The 21698-nt window shown below is 35.0% G+C and overlaps 1 protein-coding gene across 1 annotated transcript in view; it reads left to right on the top strand.

Annotated features, from left to right (window-relative positions):
- The window catches only part of LOC131073130 (dol-P-Man:Man(7)GlcNAc(2)-PP-Dol alpha-1,6-mannosyltransferase), a 291571-nt gene that overhangs the window by 6915 nt on the left and 262958 nt on the right, over positions 1-21698 (top strand). The window contains exons 2-6 of the mRNA XM_058009516.2: positions 5736-5821; positions 7676-7717; positions 7840-7885; positions 10867-10953; positions 21441-21496. Of these exons, the coding sequence (XP_057865499.2) occupies positions 5736-5821; positions 7676-7717; positions 7840-7885; positions 10867-10953; positions 21441-21496 (317 nt within the window). The remainder of the gene's footprint in view (positions 1-5735; positions 5822-7675; positions 7718-7839; positions 7886-10866; positions 10954-21440; positions 21497-21698) is intronic.

Consider the following 21698-nt stretch of genomic DNA (forward strand, 5'->3'; position numbering starts at 1 on the left):
AGAGGGAGTGTTGATTTGTAGCTAGGTCAGATCCCTTCTAGGGCCGACCTAGTACATAAAATGCTGAGTGGCCTGTCGGCCTTAGCATTTTGACATATCACTTTATTGTGTAAACCCTATTTGGGTCCGGCCCTATTTGGGCGATGGGTGTAACTTGTATAACTGACTGGTATATGTAACTTGTAATTAAGTGAGACTCATATTGAGTCCTACCCCAAATGAAACTTGTAATAAGCAACAATTGATGTAACTTGTGAATGGGCCTTGACCCATATTTGAAATGTAACTTGGCTCCAAAATATACAAGGCCGACCAAGGGTGATTAAGGACATAATCACCTATATAAGCAATGTAATCTGGGTGATCAAACACACAACTCAAGCATTCATTCATTCAGCGATCTACTTTTGATTAGCAGTGAATTTCTCCTAAGTATCAGCGGTGAATTACTTCAGTTAGATCAACGACCTATCACTTGGGCGAATCATCCAAGAACAACGATTTCTTGGTTCAAGGCTGAGCAAATCATTCTCCAAGGTTGAAGAACTTGACAAAGGGTTGACATATTATTCTAAAGGTGCCGGATAGACACTCAGTGATAGTGAATTGCACTTCAAGGATATTCTGATCAGATTGTCTTAGATAAGTTGTGCCCTAATTGATCTATGTCTTGAGAAGACAAAGTTGTAATTTGCTTCTGTGTTTATTCTAATCTGATCTGAGATTGCTTGCTGGGTTTTTTCACCTTCAAGAGGGAGGTTTTCCCAGGGTATCTTGGTGTTCTTGTGTATGTGTATTTATTTATTTCTGAGTCATGTTAATTCTGATCACTAAAATTAACATATATCACAAAGAGGTTCTAAAGATTAGTTTAGGGATCCTCACATTGGACAAAATTTGGTTTAAAACTGTCATTGGATAAACTTTGGTTTAAAACTATAATTGCTTGAGGACAAGCAATTTTGGGAGGGGCAGATTGTAATCTCCCCACTTTGAAATAGGATTTAATAATAAAATTAAAATACAAAAGAATAAAAATAAAATTTAAATTAAAAGATAATTAAAATTTAATTAAGTTAATGAATGGTCAAAAGGCATGAAATGAAAAGTTGTGACTCCCTCAAACATGAGATATAAAAGGGAGAAAGCGAATCTCATTTGGGAGGGGGAGGAGAAAAAAGAATGGAGCATGTGAATCAAGGAAGAGTCAATGGAAGAAGGAAGGAATGGGAAGTAAATAAGGAAGTGACTCTTCCAAAGTTACGCAGAAAGTATGAAAGGTTGTGACTCTTTCAAAGGACATAATTATGGAATTTTGTGACTCTTTCAATGGGCATAAATGATGAAGGGTTGTGACTCTTTTGAAGGGTGGTGATTGTGAAAGGTTGTGATCCTTACAAAGGGCAAACATGATGAAGAGGTGTGACGCTCCCTCACATTGGAAGATAAGGGGAGAAGGTTTCATTTGATGGGGGCATCAAAGCATAGCAGGAATTCTCATAAAGCAATCAGATCAGACCTGAACCATGTTACTCTAATCTCTTGTGGGCAAAATATAAGGTGATTCAAATAGGGGACATTACAGAAGTTGATTTAGAAGTGAATATAACGAAGATGAAGGATAAGTTAATTTGAATGAACAACTCATATGTGCCCTTAATGAAATAAAAAAAACTCAAGAAAAAGAACATGAAACTAAAATTGCAAATCCAACAATTTAAAAGAGAAGATGATCTCAAAGCAAAATTATCATAAGGCCTCGAGGAATCGGAAAAACTAACTATTTAAAAGTGCAACTTGAAGAAACAAAAAGAATGGAGGAAGAAGTGAGAATTAAATTAAAAGAAAAAGAAGAAAATTGTGAAAAAGTAGAGTTCGAAATTATATCCTTGAAGAAGGAATTGGAGAAAACAAATGCTCGTCAATTGGTATTAGAGCATTTGTTTTATTTCTATAAAACAATTTTTTTATTATATTTAATTATCTAACCTATATTTGCTTTTCTAAGATGTAATATTCCACAATTCCCCCACTTATTATATCAATCTAAATAGAACCACATATTTGTCAAAATATTCTCTTTGTAATAGAACCACATATTCGTCAAAAGATTCTCCTTCTAAATAGTTCTTGAACCAAGTAGAACTCCATCAAGCTATCATGTGATACTCATTAAGGTGTAGCTCTTGACTTGAATTCCCAAGGTTTTTGGATTCCACCTCCCTAAACTCTCGAATTATGAATCTCCCAAACTATTGGACAACAATCCATGTTGTGCTACATCCACAATGCTCCATCAAGTTTTCTCATAACCCTTGTAATGGTATAATTCGCAAGATTCACAAACTCCCAAACTACCTACTTGGGTGACATCCATATTGAGTTGCATCTACACTAGATCACATCCCATCTTAAAAGTGTGAATTTCCATGCTTTAACTACCCATTGTTACAAAATACAAACCTATGAAGTCTTCTTTGCTCCAAGAAGGGACACAAAGGTGGTGTTGCTTCTCATACAATCTACCATTTTAAAGGAAGAAGATAGCTTGAGATGGAGAAATTCCTCCAATCTTTGGTGTTGGCCAGATGTCTTCTTTGACCTCTTTAGATCTTACTTGTTAGAAGTAGCACTACAATCTTTGAAAGCCTAATTAGTGAAATACATGTATGAAATTATTCCGAGACTACAAATGATAAAATATTCCTAGCATGGTGAGCAAAGTGTGTACAATGACAATAACCATTTGCAAGGTGTCAATTTCTACCAAAAATGCATATTTTGCAATAAATTTTTATACAAAATATGATAAAATCTCCAAAAACTGAAAAACATCACCAACAAATCTGGATGGTACCAAAACCAGTCTGGTTTGACTGGTCATATGCCTATATTTTCTTTAAAGAAAAGAAAATACCTTATAACATTTAAAGAGCATACAAATATGCAAAAATGATGCGATTATAAAGTCTAAAACATATTTGAACTAGTGACCTTCTATCAAATCTTAGTAAGAGATTTTGCTTCCAACTTCACCACATATCATCACGAAAACCTTATGCAACCATCTAAACAGTGCTTAAAAATGGTTGAAAGTCTTGGAAACCACACCCACCTCCAAAAATCAACACTTATGTGTATATTATTCAGCCTTTTGAAACCATAAATTCAAATTTTCACACACTAAAATGCAGCAGCAAATAAACATCCGCATGAACTGTCTTTTGCACTTGATAATTTTAAAATGCATTCAAATTTAGCTTCTCACATTTTTGGTACAACTGCATCTAACCTCCTTTTTTATTTTTATTTTTTTATATTTTTTAAACCTCACGTTTATTTTCAAATTGTCAAGGAACCTCTTAACACATTCACCCAAAAAAGAAAACCCTTCTACGCCAGAAACAAATATTCACCACCCTTATTTAGTCAAAAGCCCAAACATTAAATTATAAATATTAAATTATGTTTGTTCATGTTATAGTCCCTAACCTGTATGTGAAAAATATAGTGGCGGCTGCCTGAAATACTTTCCTGCACATGTAGCATGGGTGATGCAGCTTTAATCAACCAAGAGTTTTTGATAATGTAGATGAATAGTCATTGCACAATCACCTGATCAAACAACAATGTAGGAAAGCTTTTGTAATGGTGAGATATCTTTAAATCTGACACAATATTTTTATTAAAATCTCAAGCAGTCATCACTATTTGTATGCAAGCTAATGCTGAAAGATGTCATTCCTCCGCATCGTCCCTCGTACAGACCAAATTGTTGCTCTAATACCATGTTGAAAATGGTGAGCATACACAAAGGATAATAGTCACACTATGATTTTCACCAAATTAATAATGGAATACTATATAGAATTTGTTGGGCTTTTTTTTTTTTGGTGCCATAGGGTATCCCCGTGACCCAGCCGAGCACCCATTTGGGGCGAGCTGAGGCGAGACTAGTCCCTGGGGATGTACCAAGCAGCCTGCCTGCCAGGTGCATCGGGTGAAATCTTGTTGGGCTTATTTTACTTTGATATGCATTGGCTTATAAAGCTTGTGTCTTCTCGTACAAAACTTCTCCACCCAAATAATTACCACATAACTAACATCTGTTTTATTTCTATACTAACAATTATTTATCACATTAATTGTCTAATCCATACTTACTGTACTAAGATGTAATATTCCAACAATTACTAAAGGGCAAACAAGTACTGCCTGAACAAGGGTGGAAAGACCAACGTTGTTTGCTAACAGAGGGAAGAAATAGCAACCTACAGAGGTGTTGAATCTTCATGGGAAGATGTTGAGTGGAAGAACAAGTTTAATTCCCTTGGAAAGAACCAATGCTGGTCAAATTCCTCCATGTTCAAGCACTCTATCATTAGCTCACACAGACAATCAGAGACAGAGACGTTCCAGATTTTGGCCTAGATTTATTTTGGTGTGTAAGGCAAGATGGCATCCATATCATCAGTTGAGGGGTTCGGCCTCCCTCTGTCTTTGAGTCCTGGGTACCAAAAGCCTCCATATTGGGGAGGTTTGAACCAAAAAATAGATCATACTTAGTGCTAAGTGGGACTTGCTGATTGTGCAAGAGCATCAGTGAGTGTTGTGGTCCATGTTTGTGCCATAGACTGTTCATGCAGTTGCCCAAGCTGCTGAAGGACACTGTTGCAGCTGCTGTAAGATACTGTTGCCAAATGCATGTGCTGATTGTAATCGTTGCAGGTGTTGTAAGATGCCATTACAAGATCCAGAAGGCAGTTGCAGCTGCTATAGGAATTCTGCAGCAACTACTGCAAGATGGTTTTTCTTGCAGAAAAAAAGGGGAACATTTTCATTGGTTCCCACAGGTGCAAAATCATTTCTATTGTCTGCACAAAGTGGTGAAACTGTCACAAACATCCTCACAAACTGGCGAAAACAACATTTGCTCAGAAATATGCCAATTGGAATTGTTGTTTTCTGTTCTCTTCAAATTCTTGCTGTTTGGTTTCGTACTATGACACAAGTTTATGATAAGCCAATTACAATCCAGGTTGAGCATTGTGGGAGTAGAGAATTTGGCATTTAGTCTTTCATGTACTTTCTGAACTCCTTGTGACTGTTATAACCAAAGTAGCAAAACATTGTCATAGGAGTTGAGTTGAAGAATGGGTCGTGCTGGTATAGAGCCTGAGAGGCTTAAGACCTATGTATTGCCTTTAATAGAGATGGTTTAAGTGAGTGAATGCATCTGCTAGAGTGTGTGTTTTTCAAAGGTGAAGTCTGTTACTCATATGGTGATGTGTGCTCTCATATTTGCTTGCTAATTTCTGTTGCAATTGTGCTTGGTTCAATTTATTTGTTATTGTCCTCTAAATTATTCTGTAAGTTGATGACTAGCACATGGTATATCTATCGTTATTTATGATCACACTCTTTCTTTTATGAACCTCCTAAATTGGTCAAACAATTTTATCCTTATTAACCTTTTTCAAATAGGAATAAACTAGTCCGAATGAAACGACATTCATTTTCAAGGTATAATTCAAGATTTGTTGCTTATGATGGTTTAAATGAGCTAAATTGATATAATTTCGAGATTAGGAATTCTCATCGGTTATTTTCAATAAAAGTGTTGAATTTGTTTGGTGGATACTGGATACTACAATTTTAGACATATTTTTGGTTTGATTTGATCTAATATTCCATTGTTTGCATTTTGAGCTTTTGTTGTTTTACATGTTCTCTAGGATTGGATGTGTTGCTAATTGCTATAGCAGCAATTCACGTGTTCTTGGCTCCATACACGAAGGTTGAAGAGAGCTTCAATGTGCAGGTAATTTACATTAGTCTATTCTTGAGCTATGCATTATGTATTCCAACTGATTGATTGAATTTGTGGAAAAAATAAGAAAGGCTGGAAGTAGTTAGTAATTCGAGAACAATCAATAAATGGAGCAAATAAATACTTAGGGTTGGGGGCCCAAAGTATTGCTGGACAGTTTTTCTGATCATGATACATTTAGTAGAAATAACTATTGGACATAATGTGCTATTTATGTTTTATTATATAATGTATACAATATAAATATTGACAAGCATGCACTTTAATAAGCAAAATGGAGGTCAAAATTCTGAAGTCAACTCATTTTGTTTGGATCATACTTATTTATGGTGGAGTGCAAGGGAAAATATTGAAGTCTAACATGCTTGTAGAAGGAAGCATTTGATTGAGGGAATTATGTTTTCAAATTGTGAGCTTGGAATAGCCGTATATAGGTGTGTCTAGTCTTGATATAGCTGACTGGTATAAGGAAAGAATTCAAATCTATGAATAGGCATACTAAACATAGAATGGTTGACCAAGAGTTGTCTTATCGAAAGATTTGAAATTGAAAGAAGTGTGCTCTTATGAGGATAGATATGAATTTTCAAAAATAGAACAACACCAATTAATAGTGCATGGTCAGAAGCAAATTCTATATATACATGAACAAAGGTAGAAAGAGTAAATGATATTCATGCATACAAAGATCCTCATTGTTCTATTTCTTCGTCACTTCATTCTTTTGTTTGGCTGCCATAGATGAGCATGAGTTTTTCCTTGTAGTGACCTTGGTCATTTTAAGAGGGTTTGATTCTCAAAGTGCACTGATTTCCAATTAGAATTAGTCCCTGATTCTAGCAGTGATCTTTTTCACCTTTTAGCAGGATATTTGAAAACACTTTCAGTTTCATCATCAGCAATAGTGATTGTCATCTAAAAAGCATCTGGGATGGGAAAGGGAGAATTTATTCTAGGTTGTTAGAGTTTGTCTTTTACAAAGAATTTTATTAAGATTCATAAGGTTTTTAACTGTGATTAATTGAAAAATATACATAGTTAAACCAAAAGCAATCATACAATTCTTCATGGCCTGTGGAAAGCTCGTACCAACAATTATAATATTAATTAATGATTTTATTATTGTTTTATTAATATAATAATATTTTTATTTTTTATTAATATATTTATATTATTATTTTTTTATTAGTATATCCTATAACAAGATGTAATACAATTATTCTAACAAGAATGTGGATTCAGAGGTTCACAAATCCAAACTGCTCATTGATAAGATTTAGCAAATGCCTCTCCAAGTGCAGGAGAATTCGAAGGAATCTCAAGCTAGGTACAAGAGGTGACATAAAGCTCGAGTCCTCTTAATCCTAGGTTGACTCTTATGATTAAAGCTCAATATTTATATGAGTATGGACAACAATATTGACATCACATCTCATAGATCTAGTTGAACCGATGCTGAATGCCTGCACTTAATTTGTTTAATGGTTTGCCTAGTAACCCCAATATGTTGAACCCAGAGATTAAGTGGTGGTGGTATTTGTGCCAAAGATGATTATTTGGATTCATTGTAAAAACATAAAAAAATATTTCTACATTAATCACCACATCATTTTTTTTAAGAAACCACAAATTCGTATTTTACATCCACAAGAAGAATTAAGTAACAGAAGAGTGTTCCATTGTCTACAAGTTGGGAGAAAGTACTCTTGATAAATTCAAAAACTTGGAACTTAATGAAAGGTTATTTATTCAGGAAAAAAATTAGATTTTATAATCTGCATATCTTTTTTTTTTCCTTTTATAATATCAATTAACCTCATTTTTTTTGGTTTATCACCCATGCAGGCAATGCACGATATCTTATATCATCATCGACACCTAGAAAAGGCAAGTTTACTAGTTACATGAGAAGTGTTCTTGCACTGACTAAAATACACTTTTTACGAAGACATTTGTGTTTTGGAGGAATATCTAAGGTATTTGAATAGTTTTCTTTGTGGATTGTGCAGTATGATCACTTTGAATATCCAGGAGTAGTACCGCGCACTTTTATAGGTAATATTATGTTTGATTTATTCCAATATTTTATATCTGGTTCAACACCATCCATAATGTAGCTTAAATATAACTATATTTATCTTACATATTTTTTAAATAAATATAAAATTACAAATTAACCTGAGTAAAGAGGTACAAAAAATCCCTAATGAGATGAGGGAAGATTACAACAACCACACTAGGGAGAAGAGCAAGCAGTAAACAGAACTACACAAAGTTGCTAAGGAGTATATAATCATAAGAGACAGCGAGCTACTAAACTACTATATTATCAAAGCAAGAGAAGGCTAGTTTTCTAATATAGAAGAATGTCGGGGGATAATTCCGATGTGTTAGCTTTTGAAATACTCCAGATGCACTTTCTAGGGTTAGGTCCCACATGAGTCACCATAATCATCATCTTCATTCCCTTGCTGTGGATGTCATTGATTGTGAACCATAGCCTCATTATAAAAGAAATTATGAGTGTTTGGCAGGCACTTGATGTTGCTGATTTGCCATATTTGCTGTTGTACCAGGAATAGTATTTTTCTGTCTTACCTGAGTTGAGGGATTTGTCAATTGCTTCAGTCTGGTAATGGACAGATTGGTAGCTATTCCTCATCATAGCACTACTTTCCTCATGCCTGCTGATTTTTCTTAATAGCATGCATATTCTTCATCAAGACATTCTCTTGTCTTCAATCATGCATTTTGCTTGCGATTCTGCTATTTTCAGGAGGTCTGTGAGATTGTCATTTATATTTGCAAGTGCAAAGTGTAGGATGGTTCTGTGGATTCTTTCTGCTTTGTTTTCTTAAGAAATGTGGTTGTTAGGAGGTTCGGAAAGGTAGCACTATGAGGATTATCGTTATGGGTGATGCTAGAACCATTCCTTGAAGGCATGGGATGGAGTAATGTGGGAGTGTTGCACCCCTATGGAACTTTTAATGTCAAAGCCCTTATTCCATGTTCCATTGTGTTTATATGTCAAATTGTTGCAGACTAATGCTGAGTGTCATGATGATGCCTTGGTTACTTGTTCTGTTTTCGAGTTAAGGCTTGTCTTTTTTAAGGGTTGTTTGGTTAGTCTTTCATTTTTATGCGTGAAAGAGGAAATTAAGAAAGTCATGATCCAAGGTCTATTGTTTGTCTATTGACAAAAGTCTAAATGTCAAAGCAATCACAAAAGACATAGAGGTGTGAGCCAGACATGTGTTTTCCATTGTTTGTGTTTTGCTATGTCAAATGGCTGTAAGCATGGAAAGTATGCCTAGAGGGCTTGTGACAGTTTTTTAGTGGTGAAAGTGGTCTTGGAGTGCTCCTAGCTTGAGTTTGTCAAGGTGTAAGTGACAGAGACCTAGAAAGAGTGCTCATTTTAGGTATTTGCCAAGTCAAGTGGCAATAAAAACTCTGGAGCACTGCAGGTAGCTCTTTGCCAAGTTGAGTGGTTGAGGGCTCTAGAAGGATGATTGGGGTGATTTTGCCAAGTTTCTAACTCATAGATTAGGCAGAAGAGTGCTCTAGGTTGGGGTTTACAAGCCTGAGTGACAGAGACAACAAAAATGCACACCCTGGGTGTTTTATGACTAGTTTAAGCTACAAGGACCTAGTTGGAGGATTCCTGGTAGTGTAAAGAGGTTGTTAGAGCACTCTGAGGCCACTTTTGTTAGTTTGAATGATCGATATTTCTAATAACTACGCCTGAGTGGTATATTTATGCTTAACAACGAGAAAAGGTGTTCTAACAAGGATTATAAATGCTTCAGACACAAAGTGATGAAAGTTTAATTGATTCAGATTCCTTTTTAACTCTGATTCATTGTTTTATTCCTTATGGACTTGTTATTCAAACAGCGTGTCCCAGGAAGTTTGAATTATCTCTGAGCCCTGGTGCACCTATTTTTATTTTTCTAGATTTCTCTCTAACGTGCCCAATTCTATCATATTTTTTAATCAATTTAAAAGCATCTCTTAAGCTCTTGTTTAGGCATATGAACTAAGAACTATAACTGATTACTTCAATCAACTGAATTTTGATAATTTTCAAGGTCTACTTTGGATCGCTTCCATTTGGAAGATTAACACCATGCTTTACAGTGTACACTATTGCTTTGGGGATTATTTTTAAAATAAATGAGTCTTTATCATGTTTAAGGCGTTCTGCATATATAGAGAAGAGAATCTGGCTATTCTCTTTTTCATACTCTTGTTTTATCTTTTAATATTGACTATTTGCTTAAGCATGTGCTTTATGTTGTGTGATTCTTGTCATTAGTTTCTGATTAAGTTTATAGATTAATCATTTGTGTTTATAACTTCAATCTAAACCTTTGATATGCAAAATGAAAACCTTAGTTAGATCTTTACCTCTATTGACAATTTCACATAAATATATTATATTGAGCAGAGCCCTTTCATTTGCCTTTTGTATCATTACAGTCTTCTGATTCCTTTTTGATGTTTTTCATTGTGGTGGATGGGTTGATAACCATTCAATGAACTATAATACTGTCATCACAGAGTCTCTTACGGAAATAGCTGTGCACAATGATAGAATTGAATACAACTACCCTTTTCATCTATATCATTTGCATATAAACCACCACTGTCAATAATTCAAACCCAATGGGTATAGGTTGGAGGAAGATCATCACTAAATCATTTTTAAAGATACATATGCCATGATGTTTATTGTTGTGAGACATTATTAAATTGGGACTTGAACCAGTTTTTTCTTTTCTGTATGGCTGAAAATCTGACAGTAAATACACAATTTCTTCTTTGTTGGTGCCAAGTTCCTTCTCCAAGCCTTGACCAGCTCATGGATGCTCATTGCTGTCTCTTGATTCCCTTAGTTTTGTTTCCTTTTAGCATTTTTTAAGTTGATGTTGACACATGCTTTGAGTACATTGCAGAAAATGAAATATAGTTAATGCAAATTTCATGCTATAGTGTTCAATTTCTGAGGCAAGTTTCATTTTATACATGTTATTCAGGTGCTTTTGCTGTATCTCTTTTGGCATCACCATTTGTAGCAGTCATCAAAGCTTCCAAATTACCAAAATTGTATGGCCTCTTAATTGGTGAGCACTTTGTTATTTATCTAATTTTCTGTATATTTATAGTTATGAGCAATAAAATTTTTGAAATTCAGCACATAGCATGTAGATTCTGCACTCTACAATTTGAATAAAATTTGAATCAAAGCCACAGCTGGAATGCCGTAACCTGTATATATAGAAAACTGAAATTATGAAAACCTAAAACAATTAATTGAAATGAGAATAAGTCTGTGGTGCTGGAAATACTCTTTTATAATTCTGAAAGTCAAGTGTTCGAAAATAGTGACATTATTGGTTAATAAATGACACATTAACTAGGCGCTTACCAAAGGTAGTGTGTTGTTTTTAGATTTTTTAATCACCAAAAATGTACCCTAAAAACAATACAGGCCACCCAAAATACTGTCTAGAATAAAAATATAAAAACAACTTTTTGTAAAGCTTGCACCTAATCCTATTACCACATTATCTAATATAAAAACCAACCTTATCTAAAGCTTGCACCTAAACCTATAAAAAACAACAGGCCACCCAAAATACTGCCCTAAAATTAAGACAAATGCATCTAAATATAAATAAGGCACCACAAAAATCTGCTAAAATAGTGCCCAAGCTCTGCTGAGTCGCTGACAATAGATGCTGCTGGGTGCAGCATTCATGCCTTAACACAGCTTTTAAATCACAAAAAACATTAGAAGTATACTCACATTTTTCTAACTTGTAGCACTCAGAAAAATCATATGAGCAATAGAATTTAATACTCCCTCCTCATGAGGAAGGTGTTTCCTAGTAACCCCAACTTTGATCTTAGGAGTTCTTACTTTCCTTTTGACAGGGGCTCTGTCAAATGTCTATGACCTAACTCATCTGAGGGAACAATGTCTGCAACCTACTCATTTGATGGAACATATTGAAGAATGCTTGCTCCCTTCAAAACTTTGTCTCCAAGAAAATGAAAACAAATATCCATTTGCTTGGAGCGAATATGAAACACTGTAAGTGAAATGGCCTTCCTTAAATAATTACTAATTTATTACACTTAAACATATTAATCAGATGAGCATCATCACTGCTATTTTTCCATACTCAGATTGTAAGTTTGGCTTGTTTCATGTGTTTGACAGTAATTCCCAGTGCAGATATAAAGGAACAGAAATGATCATAGAAATGGTGCAATACAGAATGTACCAACCAACTCAGAATTCAGAAATAGTGATCTGATCATTATTGCAGAATGTTCAAGCAGTAATACAAATAACCAGATTGCTTCCCAAATTCAGATAAACACATTTATGCTATGCAAGGTTCAGTACACCGTCAGGTTCTGCACACACCAAACTAATGTCAGTGAAGAAATATGCACTTGTATCATATATCCGATCACCCGATAGCCTGAATTCATTTATACTTCAGTGTTGGAAGACACTTCAGTATAAATAAATTAGTGATGAACTACTGCTTGCATCCAATAAAACTTCTGCCAGCTATAGAACAATCTGGATGTGCAAGCCTCCTTGAAAAAGTAAAATAATTTTTTCAATCACAGGTTTGTCAATCTACAGAGGCGGTAATAGTCTTCATGGCTAAAGAGGAACGCTCAAGCTTTTGGGCCCGATTAGTATGAACTTCCCGTCAAACAATGATATGCGCCCAAGTTATAATCTTTCCCACAACTAATTGAAATTCCCGCTGGAAATCATGATCGCGTCATGGGCTAATGTGAAATCTGCTATGCTTTCTTCAAACTAAACCTACCTTATTTCACAATGGTCTTCAGTAGTCCTTGAATGGTGCACATTCAATATACAGGAAGGCAATGAATGTTTTAGAGGATATGGAGTACTTAGGATGAAATAGCCATATTTAGGAGCCCGACATTAGAAATATTAATTTCCAAACTTCAGCCTTTGATTTATTAATCATCCTCCGCAAATAAACTCTCTCAAATAATTTATCGCTCAATACAAGGAAAGTCGTGATCAAAATATTAAATAGAAATTCAACCATCAATATGAAATATAATTGCTAGCATACAATATAGTTCAACTGAGAAAAATTAAGTTCGATTCAATCCACGACACTTAATATTGGTTATTAAAGAGCTTTAGTAGGGAACTTAAATTATATTGGCATAGAATAAAATAGCTTGGTCCCAAAATAATATGCCAGTATAAAGAAGAGCAATAGCAATATAAGCTTTATTCTTTTTCCAAATAAGAGATAGATACGATATCTTTATTTTTGAAACAATCCTTACAAATTTGTCTCCAGTGGAGACTTCACAAATTTGGCCTAGTTGTAAACTTCGTCACGAATCCACTCCCAGGAAGAGTTAGGTTTTCGTCCAACCCTTCTGATCAACTCTTGAAGGTTTTCGTCTTCAAAAATCATAAACCATTTATCAAATCATGAGCATACTTTACTTCATCCAACTTCCTTATAAAGAACTCCAAGAAGCATCTAGAATATTAGATCGACTTGGCCGACTTTATGTTAATCATATTTGGAGAACTTAATTTAATAAAGTGACATTTAATAATATTTTATTATTATTCAATTAAATTAATTAATATGAAGTCATCATGTGAATATTTCATTTATTTTTTGACTACTTAATAAAAATCAATTTAATTATTTGTCACCTTAAAAATTGGGACATTACGGTCCCTCCTAGCCCAAACATTGCTTGTCCTCTAGCAATTCTTTGCTGCACCACCAAGATCCCAAACCAGCCGTATGAAGAACACTATATCACTCTGCTACTCCACTCTGATGCAATCAACATTATTGAAACCTGCAATTCTGTCATGCAAAAGTATTCCTATTGTTATGCTTATCTATTCTCCTTACAATAATGTCTCACCATATTCCCTCCACTCCATACACATGCTATTGACTGAAATTTGATTAACAATATGCTGCATACTCATGAGTGTTTGTATACTCATCCATTCTACATGCTCCAATCTGCCCACCATAGATGCATAATAGATCGAAAGCTCATATGTCCAATGAGAGCCAAAGTCCGCCTTGACAAGAAGAAGAGATGGCTAGATAATTAGCAAAGTCCACCAAGGTATAAAGGAGAAAAGTAAAGCACACTAAAGTATACGACAAACAAACTTCCAAGTCCGCTCATGAAAGAGATGACAAGAATAATACGGCAAAGTCTATACCAGGTCCGCCTAAGACAAGGTTGAGAGGGAAAAGAAAGACGTGGCCAAACATTGGCACATAAACATTCAAGCTCGCTCAAGGCCAAGAAAAAGATAAACAAGGTGTCCAAACTTCTATGAAGATCACCCACTCTTGGCTAAGCATGATATGTGAAAGAGGGCCAAACATGATGACAAATTCGCCTAAGAAGAAAGAAATTTTGGACATGAAAGCAAAATTTGTCAAGATGAATAAGACATTATGATTAGACACTAGCCAAGTTCGCTTAGGCATAAATGGAATATGTGAAGATGCTTAAACAAGATGAAAAATTCGCCCATGATTTGAAGATTAGACATGAAGATGACCAACTCACCATTATGAAGGAAGAAAAATGGCTAGAGGAAAAATAATTTCGATCAAGAAACACATGAAATCAAGGGTCAATTAAATGAACGGGTTGGAAAAATTAAGCTTGACACATAGAATATTTCTAAATATTTTCCAACACTATGAGTTATTTTCGAAAGCAAAATAATTTCAACACTTGGAAAATTTTGGAATTTGAAAGAAAGATCTAGAAGTTTCTTTGGCTAAGAAAGAATCCTTGAGAGAAAAATAAAATTTTCCATTTTGGAAAGATTTAAAACATTAAAACACAAAAAGTAACAAAAATAAAAAAATAAAAAAAACAAAAAAACATGGAGCTCCTAAAATTAAAATTCTGAACTCTATATATTTTCAACCAGTCACTTTCAAATTTATTATCAAGTTGGAATATTGGAGTGCAATTGAGAAGAAGTTTTCTCTCTCTTAGATTTTGTGGAAAATTGATTTTCAAGAGGGAATTTTGAAGAATTAAAATTTTTCTAAGCGTTGGAGGGAAGAAAATAAGTGTTTTTTCTGAGTTTCAGGAAGAATTTTCACAATTTAAGGCAAATTTTCATCAAAATCAGTCAAAGAAAACTCCAGAGGTTCAAGAAATTCATATTCTTGACTGATTTCTTCTGTCTAAAACCATTTATTTCTCAGAATTTACTAAGTATTTGACCAATTTCATCCACTTTCAGTCTGATTTTTCACAGATATTTAGCTTTTTAACAAGCTAAAAGTGAAATTTCTGAATTAAAACGTCCAAAATCAGAATTTAAACTACGAATTTTCTCAATAAATAATAATAATTTTCATTTATTTTGCAGGTTAAAGACCACCAAAGGAGTTCCTTCCAAGAAAGCTCAGATGAAGTTTGCCAGTAAGGGAGTGCAGCCAAAATCAAAGATCAAATCCAAGTGGAAGAACGTCACAGATACTGACCTTGGACATGTGGATTTCGAAGACTTCAAAAAGAGAATGTATGGCCATGATGGATACTTGCCAACACCCATTGCTCGCTGGATGATGAGGAATGGCATCATCCAAGTAGCTGGATTTCCACCAGCTAAAGAATATGCTGAGCTGATGGTTGAATGTGCTATGCACTATGATGCACAAGAAAGAGCGATCATTGCACTTGATGGAAGGGTATTAGCTAATCTTTCAGTGTTAGCCATTTAGGAAATGTTTGGAATACCAAACTACAATAAAATCTCATATAAAACTAAAGAAGATACCCAAAAAATCTATGATGACCAGTCTGAACTCTGTGTGGAAAATATCAATAAGTCATGGTTGGAAAAGACAAGACCTTCTCAAAAGAAAATGCCAAAGAAGCTACTACACCTATACTTCAAAGAGGAATATGGTGACATTATCCTACTGCTGAATCGAGTAATGGGCAGCCCTCGGGGTGTGCCATTTGAGACATGGATGCACTACTTCATTGACGAGATCACCTCGAGAGTCAAGATGTTCAATTGGTCCCGCATAATCAGTAATGATCTCCATGAACAATTGACAAACTTGGAAAAGACAAGTCATTTTATATGAGCTCTTATATTGTCTACCTATTGGCCAGGCCATAAATTATAGATATTTCAGACTGATTTGCAAAGGCGTAGTTGGCAATGGTGAAAATGAATTCAAATCTTATGACTGTTACTTGCAGCTGCAACTTAGTGAGAAGAGCCATTTCAAGTGAGTGAATGATGCATTCCCGATGTATATCACAAGGACACTACAAGGGGGAACTCATCAAAGGCTATCTCCTGAAGCTAAGAGTTTAATCAACAAGTATGGATCTTGGTTTATCCAGTTTTCGAAATTCACATACATAAGAGTTCAAGGTTTTGCCGGTCGTCCTTATTGACTTCCGATCTATCCCACCAACAGAATGGTCTTGCTAGAAGTACTTAGACACTTGGAGACATATCAAAGCTTCAAAAGAATAAGGCAGAAGGCAGCTATTTCCTTCCCATTCTTTATTGGAAATATGCTAGAGTCTTGTCCAATAACATGGGTAGTTGAAAGTGCCAGGCTAGAGATGCAATGGTATCCCTTCACATTCTGTCGTTCCAGAGCTAACTATTATCCTCACAACAATTTTGGGACAGTAAATGGCGAGAGATACAGGCATAGAGTGGACTTAGAAGATTTTTGGGTAGATGCTGCAGATGAATTTGATGCCAGGAAGAGACTATGGTCCATATTACCAGTAAGCTTGATCAAAATTACTCAACTTTTCCGTGTACCTGATCAATTGGAAGATAATGTAGAATACACTCAGCCACGCTTTGACGAGAATACACCTCTTCCGCTTGTCAGATGGTTAGAACCTGAGCATGCAGACTTGGCTACTTTAATTCGGCCAGTTGTGAAGTATTCTCGTTGGTGGGTCAATCAACAAATTCATGGATTAAGACAGAGAAATTTGACCTTGACTTATGACCTAATGGGTGAAGCAGAAGAATGTTCTTCAAATGTAGAAGCATCTTAAAGTGCCATATCGATTGAAAGTGCTAAAAAGAAAGGAGAAGTAGGAAGCTCTTCAAGAACAAAAGGGAAGAAACAAAGGATAAAACCATCTTATTCTACCGCATCAGGGAACATAATTGATACATTGGCTATTGATGAGTCATTGGTGGATATGGAGATTCCTTCCCCAGTTCATGGAATGTAGAGTCAGTCCATCAAGAAGATGAAGAGACCCTGTCTCCTACAAGCACATAAATATTGGAGTCAGATAATGAAATGGATATTCTGGGCAATGAATTTTAGGAGGGAATGATTTTTCGCTTTTCGAGGAGGCCAGGATATGCCATGTGAAGAGAATGATCAGGAGGTGGAAGGCATTGAACAACCCACTATTCCTGATTGGCTGAAGGAAAGATTGAAAGTAAAGACACAAGTAATAGAAATTCAAAAAGAAGATGATATGGCCGACTTCTCGGCTAGATTAGAACAGATTGTTGTAAAGAAAGCAGCCAAAAGGTTTTCCACCATCCAGAGAGATGAAGCCGACTGTGGCATGGTGCAGATTGTTGTGCCAAAATTAGACAAGGCAAAAGAAGATATTGCTCCTCATGAATATGCAATCACTACAATCAATTTGGGACCAACTACTAAGAGTTAGGAAGTTGAAGACTTGAATAATTTAGTCACTTCCATGAATGCAAGACTGGACAAAGAAGTAGGAAAGAAAAGGGAATACAAAAGAGAAGTTGAGCGCCTGAGGGAATACATTCAGCACTTGACTTAAGCCGCTCAATCAAGCCAATCCAAAAGTTCCTCCACTTTTAAATTCATCAGAGACAGTCAGATATTCTAAGGAAGAAGTAGTTACGGCCATAGAAACCAAAGAATGAATGGCAAATGAAAAAGAAGAAGCAATGACATTTGCGGACAAATTGAGACTTACATATGGGCAGACTTCCTTCCTGCTCTCCAGAATTGCAAGCATGGCGGAAGCATGGACTGATCTCAAGGACATTCAAGACAGGATTATCTCGTGCCTTAGAGTATTGTAGGGCATGCATAAACAGGAATTGATTAACAAAGAGATAATTGTAGCAGGGGCCGCCTATGATTTTAATGCATGGCATTGGACATTAGTTGCACGCAGTGAAGTTTTGGAGAAGGTAAAGGCAGATAGTGCTAAGGCCGAGTAGCAGATAAAAGAGATTCAAGACAAGATCTTCCTTGTAGCTGCAGATGTGCTCGAGAAAGAAACAATTAGAGAAAGTGATATGCAGTTGGAAAGCCTAAAGCTTAGTATTCAGGAGATTTTCTTCCCCATCACAAGACCAGTCCTAAAACAGAGTTTGGCTAAGGCATCAGAATTCTTGTCCGTCTGAGATGCCTTCTAGAAACAGGAGCTGGAGTGGGAGATTGTTTTTGCCGCTTGCACATATGATTTGGATGGATGGGAATACAGGATCAACATGTTGCCACATGTCACCATGGAAGAGGTCAACTCAATTGAATCCAAATTCATTGAACAACCTGTTGCCTGAGAAGATAAGGATGCACCTCTGAGGAGATGGCTAACTACACCACTTGTCTAGCATGCATTTGTTTCTAGTTTTATTTTTAAGAAACTCTATCTAGGGTTGTGGTGTCTTAATCTTGACTGTTGATCTTTAGATTGATCTCGGCCATTCATTCATTTTTCAAAAATCTATAAAAACTCTCATTCTCTCATTTCATTGTGGTGGAGAGATTTATGAAATTGTTGCTTAGAGCTACTTGAATAATAAAAGTTCATTTGCAAGTGTTTGCCTTGAAATCTTATTGATATTAAGTGGTTGCATGGTTGCGTATCTTTCTTCAACAATAGAATAGAATAGAATAGATTCGCTTAAAGTAATTTGCTTTGAAGTTGTTAGATGAATGAAGGATTGATAGTTTAGATTTGTAAAACTTTTGCTTATACTTTCTTTGGATGGATGATTTTCGTTCAATGTGTAAAGTTAGCCCGAGCTTTTGATGTGGATGCTTAACTTCTACTTTGAGTAATATTGTTCAATTGTTGGTATTCTTCATAAGTATGAAAATCTTGAGCACAACCTTAGAAGATTGCACCCGCTTTGCGTAGTTGTCCAAGAGTGGCGAAACAAAGTGTTGTTATTGGTTTCACCCAGTCTTTACTGTCTCTTGAGTTCATAGGAATAGCTTAGATCTTTTGAACCCTTATCCTTTTTATCCTTTTTTGAGGAAGTCCAAAATCTGAAAATCCAAAAAAATTAAAAAAGAGAAAGTATTCATTGCCATATTTGTCTAAGTCCTAGCTTGTGAATGATATTAGTCGAGCGTAAGTCCCCCTTGTATTTCAGCATACATAACCAAGGAAGCTATCCAACATAAAGCTGCCCATTTGCACATATAGACCTTGGAGTCGCCTTGTGGTCTTTCTTGCAATCTTGGCACATGGTGATTTTCTTTAGGAGAGGATAGAGTACCCTTGGATATTTTATTCTAATGTTCGGTATATGATAAAACATACACCAACACTACGTACCTACATACAAATGGACCCAGCAAAATTAGATTCTAAATTGGCAAATGACATCGAATTTGGAATCACCAGAGTAGTGAGAAGGTTTCTATCTAACATTTGAAATCTTCATAGAATTTCTATTGTGTACTTCCCTTGACTTAAGAAGACTTCTCTTGTACCTTGCTAAACTTCAAGACCCAAGAAATAATGTATAAGGTTGATACCTTTCATGTCAAATTTAGAAGCCAGTTTCCTCTTACACAATTTTATGAGTTTCTCATTACTTCTTGTAAGAATAAGATCATCCACATACAAGACTAAAACAATAGATCAGATTTATCAAATTATTAATACAGATTAGGATTTGTAATAGTTTAAGTGAGACTCAAAATAAGTATTCATGAATCCTAGAGTACTAAGCAGTTTTTTAGCTTGTATGCATGCACATCCTACCCATGCATCTCAAACTCTGTGGGTTGATTTTTTATAAACCTCTTCATCTATGTTGCCATTAAAAAACACTATTTCTACATACAGTTGATATAAAAGCTAGCTAAAATAAGAAGCAAGAGATATTCATGCAAAAGTAAACTGTAGCAATTGAAGCAAAAGTCTCATCATTCAACTCCATGTTTTTAAGAGAACCACATGCGATTAATTTGGGCTTGAATTCTGAAAAGGGGATATGACACGTCTAATCTTTTATTGAGCTAAACAATGCAAGTGTCTAGTCATAGGATATACTTTCAGTCAAAAAAATATAAAATTTTCTACCTTAAGTTGAAAAGCATGTTAGCCTTTTGCCTAGGTGAATTTAAAAAGACATACTTTTAGTTTTATTTAGAATGAATATGAATATCAAGTGCATATTGTTCATAATAGGTTAGTTTTTGTTTGAGAGGGATCTTTTTCTTCTAATTTGAATAGCAGTTCTATTGTGCATCTTTACTTTATTGTGTTGCATTGAAAGGTGCTAATTAAAATGCTAATACTTTCTAGTAGATAATAATAATTTAATACATTTGTCGCTCTCACTGATGAGACTTTTAATAGTAGACAGTGATTGAAGTTTATATTTCAGTTAGGCATTCAATATTTTGATGAAGTGGAAATTTGAAACTTATATGTGAAAATAGACCTTGAAAATGAATAATTACTAGTCATAGAAGAATCTTGAGAAGATACAATCATGATTCAAAGACATGGGGTAGAAATCATGCTTAAACTTCAAATATTTGTGAAGGCACTTTGAAATTTCATTGACAAAAATTTGGAATAAATTAAAACTGCCAAAATTCGATTAAAGAGTCAAGTTTCTATTTACACATTCACTAATAAATAGAAACAATGCTTCTTATCAATTTTACCACCATATGCCCAATGATGCTACTTATTGTTGTGCTCCTTTGGATAGCACCAAAGGCAGGATATTGTATTTCTATCTCACAAATCGGGTTCAAACATCAATACCCTCAGCTCAATAGCAAATTAAACTGATGAAGATGTGTATGATGATGATGGATTTTTTTTAACATGGTAAGAAACCATATATGATGGGTTGGACAATAGCTCCAGGAGTTTGCCAGCAGATGACTATAACAGCTAAAATGTACTAGCTTTTATCGGCAATGGTACACAACTTAAGTCACCAACGGAAGAAATTATTTACCTAATTACAGACATAATTTAACTTTAACATATGTACCTTATCTATAAGCAATACTTTTTATTCTCTCCCTTCTGATGTGTTAATTTTTTAAAAGCAAAAATGTAATTAGGTAATTGTAAATTTGATGTTTTCACAAGATGGGATGATTAAAACCTTGTCTTATACCTATGCTGCACTTCATTTCTCTGTGCCATGACCAGTGTGCACCCATTATATATGTATATTGAATTCAGATGATCTCAATTAATAGTGTTCTGATTTGCATTAGTTTTTTAATCCTGTCCATCCTTAGCCTGTATGTTGAATGTGCAGTTCGTCTTGTATTGGGGAGCATCGTTCTCGCATCTTTGCATCATTTCCGCATGCAGGTATATTTGAATTGTTTAACATGTTTAGGAAATGCCATTCACTTTATATGTGCAAATTATGAAAGGGCTTTGTTATAAGAATTGATATTTATTCTTAACTGTCAGGTTCTATGATGACCTTGGGATTGGATAATTAATTTTGTAGCAACCTAAAGGACCAATCCTATCCATGTTTTAAAGCTTCAAGAGGAAAGGATCCATT

The sequence above is a fragment of the Cryptomeria japonica genome, chromosome 5 (assembly GCF_030272615.1).
Source record: "Cryptomeria japonica chromosome 5, Sugi_1.0, whole genome shotgun sequence".
Classification (NCBI taxonomy): domain Eukaryota; kingdom Viridiplantae; phylum Streptophyta; class Pinopsida; order Cupressales; family Cupressaceae; genus Cryptomeria; species Cryptomeria japonica.